Here is a 12909-nt window from a genome sequence, read left to right as displayed (position 1 = left end):
CCCTGCCGGGGCCTGCTCTGGAACGCTGGTGGCCCAGCTGCTCAGGCTGGGGACCATCCCCATCCTGGAAGAGTCCCCGCTGACCCCTCTGCTCCCCAGGTTGACGTCTGTGGTTTTAGACGTCACCACCAACGGCCCTCCAGTGAGGGCGACACATTGTGGCCCTTCTGGGGGCCTCTTCTGCTCTTGGGAGCAGTCCTGCCCAGACCTGACCCCTGAGGGGGTTCCTGCCATTCCTCCTCCCCCCTCCCCAGGAGGCCAGTCCGCCCTCACCCAACACCCCCTGAGCTCCCTGCTCCGCCAAGCCACCCCTCTGCTGGCACCGCCAGGGCAGCGGGCCCTCGGGGAAGGAACAGCCACAGAACCCAGACGCCCTCTGTCCGGGGCCGTCGGATCTCGCCCAGAACACTGCTGCACAGACCTCCTGGCGCCGGCCGACAATAGCATTCACCACAACTCTTTTGTTTCAACAATGAGGAGTCCCAGGCCCTGGCGGGAGCCTTAGCACAACTTGGCCCAGTTTAGTGGGGAACGGCCCCCCTCCAGGGCTACAGGCAGACAGACGGGCAGGCAGCAGGATGCCACCAGGGACTCTGTGTGCAAACCACCCAGCCAAGGGGGCCACGGGTGCTGCCGGGTAGCCGGAGGAACGGGGCGGCCGGGGCAGGGCCTCACCAGGGCTGTCCTTGGGGCCAGGATCAGTGGCGGTCGTGTCGTGGCAGAGCCTTTGTGAGGGCTGGGCACCCTGGATGCTGTCCTGGGCCAGCACCTTGGGCTCTTGTTCCCACTACCAGCGGGGGAAGGGTTCTTCCCCAGGGCTGCCAGGGGGTGGGGTCTTTCCAGAACCCCGCACCGAGTCTGGCTCTGTGGCCTGGGCGGGTGAGGGCTCTGCTGAGGGGGCTGGAACGAGCCAGTGTCAAGCCTTCAGCCTGGGGTGGGAGGCACGGCCCGGAGGGGGCTGGCTCTTGTCCCAGCCTCACTGTGACCTCCCAGGGGGTGTGAACAAGCCACTCCCAACCTCCCCTGCTTGGCGAAGCAGGCCCAGGGGATGTGGATATTGGTTGGCTCTGGGCGACCCCCAGTCCTGGCTCCACCAAGGACTCACTTTTGAAAGGCACCGGTGGCCAAGCGTTGTGGAAAGAGAATGACCTCTACCAAGGGTCCCTGCTTCCTAAGTTTCCATGTTCTCAGAGTCAGGGCTGAGCTGGGTCCCGCTCCTCAGATGGAGGACGGTCCCCACGTAGGAAGGAGGGCACCAAGGCTGCCGCCAGATGGCTTCCTCTGCGGGCTCCCAGGAGCTGCTGCAGGAGACCCACCCCTGGAAGGAGTGCCGATGGGGAAGCCCACAGTCTCCAGCCCCGCCCAGCCAGAGAGACCCTACCTGTCCCTGCAAAGGTGGGCCACCCCGGGGCACAGAGCAGAGCTGGGTCTCCCCTCTGTTCCGACTCGCACAGGGTGGGTGAGGGGGACAAGAGCCCTGAGCCGCCTGGGACAGAGCACTTCCTGCCCAGGTGACGCAGGGCGGGCTCCGCACCCTCCCTGACTCACTCCCACTCCTGTCTGGTGGGGGGTGGGAGGGGCCAGGGAGCCCTCGGGCTCTGCACGCATCTGGGCTCTGTGCTGGGCCTCAGGGTCCAGGCCGATGAGGGAGGTGTCCCTCCAGGGTCTGCTGTCTTGGGGACGGATCCTGAAGTCATGGCAGGGTGTTTGACGGGTGAAGGGTCAGGTCTCAGATACGGCAGGGTATGGAGACCCTGCAGCCTGTGCTGTGGGTGGGAGAGGGGCTTTCAGGGTGGACCAGGGCAGGAGGGCTGAGTACAGGACTCACCTGGAATTTCTTCTTGGCCACAAAATACTGCATGCGCCGAATGACCTTGATGGTGGCCCGGTGGTGCTCCCGCAGCCTGCAGTGGAGAATGGGGAGGAGGGCGTGAGTGGGGACCATGATGGTCATCCCACGCCCACCACTGTCAGAGGTTCGGAGGCTTCCCAAATGTGCCCCCCACCCCCGACAAAGGGCTGGGCCTTTCCAGAAACAAGGAGAATGTTCAACCGCCTCGGATGGGGACCTGCAAGCTCACATCCTGGTGGCAGGAGGAGAGGCTGAGGCTAAGAGGCTTTAAATTAGGGGGATGACCCTAGAGGGATCCTCGCCTTGCTTGTCGCTCAGAAGTGGGATAGGAGTCAGGGTCCCGACTTGGCAATGGCTATGCCCCTCACTCACGGTAGAGCCACAGAAGCTTCTTTCTACCCTTGGGCCTTCTGGCTGCTCACTAGTAGAGTGGGGAGGGGGTACAAACAGATGACAGCTAAGGCCCCTTTCAGCTGGAAGGTTTTATAGCCCGCCCACCAGTACCCACTTGGAAAATATAGGGCTGCCGGACAAATTAGCCAGGGATAGTTACCACCTGAGCCACCCTGTTAAGGAGACCGTGTGGTATCCCCTCTGAAGTTCCTTCTAGAAACATCATTAAAAAGGGAAACACAATCGTTGATATATATATGTTCATAGGAAAAAGACCGGAAGGAAATACATCCACGTGGAACCAGTGGGGATTTTGCTTCTGGCTCTGAAGCTTGCATCTGACCAAACCTTCTGCTGAGAACACCACCACAGCTGTGTGATGGCTTTGAGCTCAAGAAAGACTCCAAGGGCTGAGATCTCAGAAGAGAAACAAGCTGGGAGAGCCCACGTGTGTGCTTGTGCGTTTGTTGTGTGGGGCACACTAGCCGAATGGGGGGCAGGGGGCTCCCTGGGCTGGCAAGATAAACAGGAGTCCAGGGCTGCAAAGACATCCAGGACTTGATGGGCCAAGATCCTGGTGAATGGGGGGCCACAGAGAAGGAAGCCCCCTTTCATGCAATTTCCCCTTGAAACATTTGTGAACTAAGCTGCACAGCATGGGGTGAGATTCTGAGAAACGGAGCAAGAAGCAGCTGCTAGAAGGATAAAAAGCTAAGCAGAGGCCTCCACAGACTCACGTCACTGGGGAGAGGAGAATTGCGATTCAGAGTCACCAAGGAGACGGGGTCCTGGCAAACACCCCAAGCTTTCAGATGAGACCCCCCCAACCCTGCCATAGCCTCAAATCACCTCAATCCCCACCTGGAGCAAAGTGCTCCGTCCCGCACCTTTTGCACGCCAGAGAAAACTGAATTATCTGTAGGGATAAGATCATGGAGCCTCTATTTTGTTTTTAATACTCAACAGACTGAAAACAAACGGACAAAACAGACCACGGAAACAGATCTAAAGATGTGGTAGATTCAATGCCTTAAAGACTTGTAGCTCTTGCATCAAGAGATAGAGTTGGTTTTCCCACTGCTTGAATTTGGGCTGACCTTGACCCTTATTGTGATAAAAAGAATGCTGGGGAAGTCCCATCATGTATAACTTGTGTGCTCTTGGAATATGGTTGCTTGAACCACCTGAGCTGGCTGGCTGGAGAGGCCACGTGGAGAATCATGGTGCTCTGGCCAAGAGCCAGCACCAAGCAATAGGCATGTGAATTGAGGCCATCTTCGACCATCTGGCCCTGATAAGCTTCCAAGGGGACTGCAGCTGTGAGAGTCACCCCATGCAGAGCCAGCAGGACAATCTCCCAGCTGAGCCGAGCCCAAATTGCTGACCCACAGACTCATGAATAAGGAAAGAGCTGTGGTGTGAAGCCACTAAATTTAGGTGTGGTTTTCCATGCTGCAATAGATTAAAAGAAATGAGGACCCCAAAGTGGGGTACATCATATCAAAATCCTGAAACACATAGTGCTGGTTTAGGGACCAGGCATTGGGCAGAGGCTGAAAAAAAAAAAAGGCCTATCGTAAGATGCTGGACTTTGGACAGGGTGCAGTCTCTAATCACATGAGACTCTGGTGTCTCTTGGAGGGGTGAGTGAATTTTACTTTGGGGGGAATGTAAAAAGTTATGGCCAGAGGGTGGGCGGGGGGAGGTGAGATGGGTGTAAATCCTTTGCAGTTCCCCCTGATCAGAGCTCCCCCCAACTATTTCCATCATCATGGAATGCTGCTGCCATGTGGACATGTCTGAGCTGGGCTGCTAGAAAAGCCACGTGGAGGAGAGCTGAGACACCCTGGCTGACAGCCCGACAGCTCCAGACTCCAGAGGCTAGCTGAGACCACCCAGTCACCACCAAGGTGCCGCTTGGACGAGCCAGGTGAGACCAGCCAGATGAGGAGCCCAATATGCTGACCCACAGACTCAGGAGCAAACAGATGAATTGGTTTGCTTCAGAGTTTTTAGATAAGGACTTGAAAATAAACTTGATAAGTAGGTTCAAGAAAATAGATGACAAATGGAGAATTTCACCAGAGAAGTAAAATCTATATGAAAAAGAAAGAAAGGAAATTCCAGAACAAAAAGACACTCATGGAAATTAAGAAATGCAGTAGATGAATTTGATAGCAGAGGAGAAGAGAATACTTGTGAATTGGAGAAAATAGCCAGGTTAGAGTATGGAGGCAAAGTAGAATTTAACATATAGGAAAAAGTGTAAGGCATATAAGATAAGGTTAGAAGTTCTCATACATGTAACACCTTAGAAGGAGAGGAAGCAAAATGGAGAACAAATAATTTTGAAGCCTCAGTGGCACAGAATTTTCCCAAAATGATGGAAGACATCAGGCCACAGATTCAAACAGCTCTTTGGATCCAGCTGGAGAGAGAGACAAGGTACAACAGACCCAGGTCCATCGGAGTAACCCTGCTGAAGACCAAAGGCACAGGGACCATTGCAGAAGCTTTAAAGTCAGGGGGGTGGGGGTGGGAATGATGACACATTATCCTGATGGTAGACTTGTCAACAGAAAGGATGAAAGCCAGAATGACATCCTTAAAGTGCCCAAGGAAGATTCCTACCAACTTAGCATGCTATACCCATCAAATACGTTCTTACAAATGAAGGTTCAAGTGAAATAATCCAGTCACAAAAGGATAAACTCTGTATAGTTCCACTTGTATGAGGACCTAGAGTCGTCAAGTCTACAGAGACAGAAAGTAGGATGGTGGGGCTGGGCCCGAGGGGAGGGGGATGGGGAGTGAGCGTTCAATGGGAAGAGGGTGTCAGTTTGGGAAGATGAAACAGTTCTGGAGATGATGGTGATGGTTACACAACAACGTGAATGTGCTTAATGCCCCTGAATGATACAGTTAAACATGGTTAAAATGGTACATTTTATGTTATGTATATTTTCTACAATAATTATAAAAAAAGAAGGTGAGGACTTCCCTGGTGGCGCAGTGGTTGAGAATCTGCCTGCCAATGCAGGGGACGTGGGTTCGAGCCCTAGTCTGGGAAGATCCCGCATGCTGCGGAGCGACTAGGCCCGTGAGCCACAACTACTGAGCCTGCGCGTCTGGAGCCTGTGCTCCACAACAAGAGAGGCCGCAACAGTGAGAGGCCCGCGCACCGCGATGAAGAGTGGACCCCGCTCGCCGCAACTAGAGAAAGCCCACGCACAGAAACGAAGACCCAACACAGCCAAAAATAATAAATAAATTTAAAAAAAAAAGGTGAAAACTAGACCAAGAGAATTCACTGCTGGGAGACCTGCACTGAAATAACGACTTAGGGGTCTCCCCAGGTAGAGAGCAATGATCCCAGAAGGATGCACAGAAATACAACGAGGAATTAAGAATGTAGATAAGGACAGATATGTGAGGAAGTTTAAGTTAGTAAATTAACTCAACTGACATAATCATGATACTGTCTCCTGAGGTTTAAGGCATAACTATAGCTAAAAATACATGATAAAAATAGCATAAAAGGGAGGAGGCATCAGTGGAGATAAACAGTGGTGAGCACCGTGCGTTGTCAGGGAAACGGTAAAAGTGCCCATCTGAGGTCAACTCCAGTGAGTCAAGGATGTGTATGATAATCTCTAGGCAACCACTGATGGAATAATAAAGGACTGCAGAATTAACAAGCTAATAGGGGATAAAAATTAATTAATAACAATTTTTGATTAACCCAAAGAAGCAGGAAAGGAAGTCAAAAGGAATAGATGGAACAAATGGGAAAAAGAAAAGTGAGATAGTAGATTGCATGCATTGCAGAGGGACTAAATATTCCAATTAAAAAACCAAGATTGTCCGATGAGATTTAAAAGAACAATTTGATGTTGCCTGAAATATACTGAAATAGATAGGCATAGAAATGTTGACAGTAAAAGGATAGAAAAAGACATACATTGGTGCTGCCCAAAGAAAGCTAGTGCAGGTAAACTAATATCAGACAAAGAAGACTTTAAGTACGGCCAGAGATAAAGAGGGATATTTCATCATTTAAAAAGCGGTCAAGGGAATTCCCTGGCAGTCTAGTGGTTAGGACACCACGCTTCCACTGTAGGGGGCAGGGGTTCTATCCCTGGTTGGGGAACTAAGATCCTACATGCCACGTGGCAAAAAAAAAAAAAAAAAAAAGTCAAAATTTGGTGGGAAGAGATCAATTCTAAATCTGTATGTACTTAACAACATAAGCTTCATATATATAAAGCAAAAGCTGGCAGAACTAAAGGTAAAAGAGAAAATCCACAATCATGGTGGGAGATGTGGATGCACCTCTGTGGGTAACAGATAGAGGAGCTGTGAAAACATCTAAAGAGAGACACGTCTGAACAAACCGAGTAGGAACTTGATGTGATCAATGCTTACAGAACACTGTGCTCAGTGCCCAAAGAGTGTCTAAGCTTCCCAAGCACACAGGGAACATCTACCAGAAGGGACCACGTGCAGGGCTTGAAGAGCAAGTTCCAACAAATTTCAAAGAAAGTAAGTCATATATGTATGTTCTCTGACCACAGAGAAATTAAGCTAGAAATGAATAAGAAAAAGATAACTGGAAAATCCTTAAGTGTTTTGGAAATTAAATACCTCAAGGATCGAAGAGGAAATCTGATAAGAATTGGAAAATACTTTTAATTGAATAATAATAAAAATGTCCCGTATCACAACTTACAGCTAAATAAGTACTTGAGGTACCATGAAATGGTGCTTAGAGGAAACTTTATGATCTTAAATCATATATTAAGAGAAGAGGAGAGGCCGAAGTCTGTCTCAAGAAGTTTAAACAATAGTAAATTAAATCCCAAGAAGGTAGATGGAAAGAGATAATAAAGATAAGAGCACAATTCAATGAAATAAAAAATGAACATTTCATTAAGGAAAATCAACAAAGCCAAAATTTGATTTTCTGAAAAGACTAACTAGAGGTATTTTAAGAGCCTATTTAGAGGATATTATGTACAAAAATAATCTCGATAGTTTAGGTAAAATAGATTAATTCCTAAAAACACTACAATATATAAAAGCAGACATAAGAAGAAACTTAAAAATCCAAATTGCCCAATTTTAATTAAATAAATTAGATTTGGAATTTACACACAAAAAAGCCTTAGGTCTAGATGACTTCACCAGTAGATTCTTCCTTAAATGGGAAGAAATAATACCAATTTTATACAAATCTTTTTAGAGGATTTTTATGAGTCAGTATAACCCTGATATCAAAACCCGACAAGGATGTTTCAAGAAAGAAAAGTCACAGGCCAATCTCTCTCGTAAACATGGATGCAAATATCCTACCTGCAATACCAACAAATTGAACCCAATGCCATATGTAAAGATAGATGACCGAGTGTAGTTCAATCCAGTTACGCAAGGTTGGTTTAGCAGCCGAAAACCAATCAACATTATGCACCACATCAACAGAACAAGTAAGAAAACAACATATAAGCAACTCAAAAGATGCAGAAAAACATGTGATAAAACTCAAGACCCATTCATAATTAAAAACACAACTCTTAGAGAACTAGGGATAGGAGGAAACTCCATTACGTAAAAAACAAACACAAAAGCAAACAAAATCTAAGCAAACATCATGCTTAGTGGTGAAATATTATACACTTTCCTCCTGAGATAGACAAGGATGTCCGCCATTACCGTTTCTACTTAATATTATCCCAAAAGTCTCAGCCAGTGCACTGAGGGGGGAAAAAAAAAAAGGAAATGAAAGATACAATAATTGGACAGGACAAAATAAAACTTTTGTCATTATTTGCAAATGACATAATCATATATGTTAAAAATCCCTTCAGAATCTTCAGATAAATTATTCTATTGCTAAATGAATTTAGAAAGGACACTGGTTTTAAAGATGATATACAAAAAGCAATTGTATTTCTCTATGTTAGTAAAAAGCAACTAGAAAATGAAATAAAAAGATACCAATTGTAACAGCATCAAAACTCATAAAATATCTAAGAATAAATCTCCTGGAGGTGAACAAGACCTCTACACAGAAACATACTAGACATTAGTGAGAGAAATTAAAGAAGCCCTAAATCAGTTGAGGGTTATATGTTTATAAATTGGAAGACTCAATATTTGTTAAGAGGTGAATTTTGAGGTATGGGTCAAATGTAATTCCAATCCATAGCAGAGTGCTTTTATTTATTCATTTTCGGGGGGCACAATTTTCAAGCTGATTCTAAAATATTGGTGAAAAAGCAAAGAGCTAAGGTAGACAAGACAATTTTGAAGAAAACAAAGTTGAGGACTCACACTGCCAGAGTTCAAAATGTACTGTAAAGCTACAGTGATGAGTAGAGTGTATTAGGGAGATGTGGTATTAGAATACACTTTTAACACAGCCGTATTAGGTAGAGGATAGATCAGCGGGACAGAATAAAGCATTCAGAAGCACAAACACGCATATGTGGTCACTGCGTTTGTAACCGAGGCACTGTTGCAATCCAGTGGGAGAAGGAATGTTCTCTTCAGTCAATGGTACTGGAAGAATTTGGATAGCTGTGTGCAAAAGATATGAACCATGATCCCCACCACACAGCAGTCACAAAATTAATTCATGTTAGATTTTAGATCAAAGCATGAAGGCAGAGACCATCAGACCTCCAGAAGAGAGCAGGAGAATATCTTTATGACCTTGGAAGATTTCCCAAAACACAAGCAACACTGACAACAACAACAAAAAAATTTGACAAATCGCCCTTCCTTAAAATTAAGACCTTCTAGACATCAAAAGGCATCATTAAAGGAATGAACAGATGCTCTACAGGCCAGGAAAGGATATTTTCTGATAAAGGACTTGTAGCCAGAATATATTGAGAATGCCTACAAATCAGTAAGGAAAAGACCACATGATTTTAAAAGATGATTTGAACAGGCACTTTTCACATAGGATGTCCAAATGTCAGTAAGCCCATGAGAAGGTGCTCAACAGCATTACCTATTAGGGAAATGCAGATGAAAACCCGAATGAGGTACCCATATACGCTCACTAAAATGGCCAAAATTAAAAAGGCTGACAACATCCAGTGTCGCAGATGATGTGGAGTGACAGACTCCCATGCGCTGCTGGTGGGAACGTGTGTTGGTTCACTTTGGAAAGCTGTTTGGCTGTAGCCTTGGGACCTGGCATTTTGTATTCTCCAGATACTTAATCCAGAGAAATGAGTGTTCACGTCCACCAGGTATATCTATCAGAATCTTTATAGCAGCTTTCCTCATAGGAAGGCCAGCCAGTGACAAAGCTGTATGCAAATACGATTCCGTGCAGGCTCAAGAACAGGCAAGACTGTACTATGGTGAGAGAAGCCAGGATAGGGGTTACCTGTGGCGGCAGGGGTGGGGGGCGTCAGGGGAGGCTTCCCTGGGGAGGTGGGAAGGAAACTGCTGGTGGGATGGAAGTGTTCTATGTCCTGACCTCGTGGGTTTTTATGTAGGGTATATATACGTAAAAATAAGCTGATCTGTTCCTGCAGGATTTGTGCACTTTACAATAAATAAATCATATAGTTTTTTAAAAAGCCTTTCAAGATAAGCAGCTTTTAAACTTCTCAGGGACAGGTGGTTTCTACTTAGCCCAGAGTTGGCCACTTTTGAGCGCAGATCATATGAGATGCTCTCCAGCGAGACCAAGACCCCCACGTTACTGGACATTACTGGACGGTGGGCCAGGCCCATGTGCAGAAGGCACTCAGGTCTGTGTCCCCGCATCTCCTCTGACTGGGGCTCACTTGAGCACATGCATTCACGGGGGCCCCCTGCATGCAGCACCCAGGCCTGGTGACACTCGTGCACCTACATGGGAGGGGGCGGCAACTTACATACTTCAGGACACACACATGCGCGCACACGCACACGGGCTTGGAGGGGGAGCCAAAGAAGGCTCCGGGAGGCCCTGAGATTCCTCCTCTGGGGCTTGGGCCACTGGCCCCATGAGCCCCTCACCCCAGGCCTGAGCCCTGGGAGGGGACGTCCCCTGGCCTCAGGTTCCTGCCTCTTGCAGTCCCCCCAGGTGGTGTGTGAGCAGGCGGTGGGCGGGGCCTCCACAGGTGCCCCACTGGGAAGGGCCCCACTGGCCATGCCTGCTGAGGCCTGGACGAGGCCCGAGGTTCTCAGATCCCACTTCACTTGAACAAAGGACCACACCCAGTGACTGCCCCAGTGGCCTCCAGAGGCTGCCGCCACCCTCGCCTCTGCCAGGTCCACGGAACAAAGCCATGGCCTTTGCAACCAAGCGGCCCCCCAGGCCGAAGGGAAGCCAGGGCTGGGGACACCGGGGCCCGGCCAGCTCTGCTCAGGCCTGTTGTGGCCTGGCCCCTGCTCTGGTGACAGCCCCATGGCCAGCCTCTCTGCTGGACACAAAGACTCTTCGGTCTCTGGGGAAGGGCCTGGCTGGCCGTTCTCTCTGAGGGCCTTCTCCTCTCTCCAGGCTGGGCCTGGCCCGGGGAGGAGGTGAGTGCCCTTTTCTGGTGGCTCCAACACCAGGCAGGTGGGACGGGCGGTAGGACTCCCCTTGGGCACACCGAGCCCTGCAGAAGAGTGTGAGTCCCCTTCCCTCTGCCTGAGAAAGGAGGCACCCTCCGCCACCCCTTTGACAAAGAGAAGGACCTGGATGGATATTAGATTTTATCAATGCTTTTCCCACATCACTTGATAGGATCATGAGAGTTTTCTCTGTGGCCTGTTGATGTGATGGGTTATGTTAATGGAATTTTGAATATTGAACCGGCCAGGTTTATCTGGAATAAATCTCACTTGGTTGTGGTGTTTCATTTTTTTATCCATCATTATAGAGTTGGTTGTTTTCTCTCAATAATGTAGAAAACCCCCAGGAGCCCACTGCTCAGAATAAAAGCTAGACCCCGACAGCCCCCAATTCAACCACCCCCCTGCCTCTTCCACCCTGGGGAGCCCTCGACCTGAATCCATGTCCCTCACTCCTTGCTTTCCTGATTATATAACTTTATCACACTTATATATATCCAAAAAAGGGCATATATTTTTTATTTTAGTGATTTAAACCTTATAGAAACGTATTATGCTTTTCCCTGGGCTTATGTTGCCAAGACCCGCCCACACGGTTGTGAGTCACTCTGGTTCGTTCGTTTTGACTGGTGGAAAGGACACCTCTATGTGGACATTCTGAGTACATTCACTCTCCCTCCTGGATGGGCACGTGGCTTGGTGAGGGCAGGACGACACGCACTCCTGGTTACCTTCTCCGGCTGGGCACGGACTGGAGTTTCCCCAGGGTGAGTACCCAGGCATTCCACAGCCGGGTCATCAGTATGTAAAATTGCACCTTACAGGTGCTGCCACACTGTCCTTCAAAGTGGTGGCCCTACTAAGCATCCCACCAGTGGTTCAGGAGAGACCCGGGGCCCCACATTGCCCCACATCCCCGTCTGCTGTCCTAGTGGTCAGGCTTTGGGATTTACACCAGATGAAACCAGTGTCAGCGATGCTCTCACACACTGACTGGCCATGTGTCCTCCACTGTGAAAGGCACAGCCCTGGGCCATTTTTCTGTTCAGTTATTTGTGCACTTATTGGTTAGTTCAATGTAAATTGTCTGTCTTTCTCCCTCCCTCCCTCCCTTCCTTCTTTCTTTCTTTCTCTCTCTCTCTCTCTCTCTCTCTCTATCTCCCTCCTTCCCTCCCTTCCTATCTATCTACCTACTAACAAACCAATTCTTTGTCAATTCATGTATTGGGAATACCTATTCCTGTATTAGGCAGAAAAAGGCTTCCCAAAGATGTTCTAATTCCCAGAACCTATGAATATGTCACCTTACGTGGTACAAGGGACTTTACAGATACAATTCAGGTGCTGCACCTTGAGACAGGGAGAGTATTCTGGATTATCCAGGTGGGCCCAATTAGACATTTGAGTCCTTAAAAGTGGGGCCTTTCCCAGCTGTGGTTGGAAGAAGCCGTGACTGTGGGAAAGAGGCCAGAGAGCAGCAATGTGATGGCTTTGAAGGTAGAGGAAAGGGCCAAGGACACTTTAGAAGCTGAAAAAGGTCAGGCATGGATTCTCTCCTGGGGCCTCCAGAAGGAACCAGCCCTGTGATACCTTTCAGACCCTCAGGCTGTGTGGGACTTCTGACCTACAGAACCAAAAGAGGATAAATGCATGTTGTTTGAAGCCACTAGGCTTGAGGGAATTTCTTACAGCAACAATAGAAAACTAATGCAAATCCCACTTTGAAAACTATCTTTTCACTTTTTTAAGGTGTCTTTCAATGAACAGAAGTGCTTATTTTACATAAACAAATTTATTAATATTTTTCTTTCATAGTCAGTGCTTTTGTGTCTCGTGTGAGAAATATTCCCTTATGCTAAGTTTTGAAAGATACAAAGTAACTTATATTTTCTAATGGTTATAAGCTTTGTATTTGACACTTAATTCTTAGGCCCATCTGGAGTGAATTTTTGAATATGGTGTGAGGTCGGGGCCCAACTTCACTTTCTCATTATGAATGATCACCTATTCCAGCGACTGGCAATGTCATTTTGATCACACTCAAAAACCTCACATTTGTGCAGGTCTTTTCTGGGCTCTCTATTCCACTGGGCTAATTATCGATT

General features: G+C 47.9%; 1 protein-coding gene across 3 annotated transcripts in view; it reads right to left on the bottom strand.

Moving 5' to 3' along the window:
* KCNQ1 (potassium voltage-gated channel subfamily Q member 1) overlaps window positions 1-12909 on the bottom strand; it is a 348523-nt gene that overhangs the window by 75058 nt on the left and 260556 nt on the right. For all 3 annotated transcript variants that reach the window (XM_060104250.1, XM_060104251.1, XM_060104252.1), the window contains one exon: window positions 1829-1904. In XM_060104250.1, coding sequence (XP_059960233.1) covers window positions 1829-1904 — 76 coding nt within the window. The remainder of the gene's footprint in view (window positions 1-1828; window positions 1905-12909) is intronic.

Source organism: Mesoplodon densirostris, chromosome 7, assembly GCF_025265405.1.
Source record: "Mesoplodon densirostris isolate mMesDen1 chromosome 7, mMesDen1 primary haplotype, whole genome shotgun sequence".
Taxonomy (NCBI): Eukaryota; Metazoa; Chordata; class Mammalia; order Artiodactyla; family Ziphiidae; genus Mesoplodon; species Mesoplodon densirostris.
This window is presented reverse-complemented; position numbering and strand designations above follow the sequence as displayed.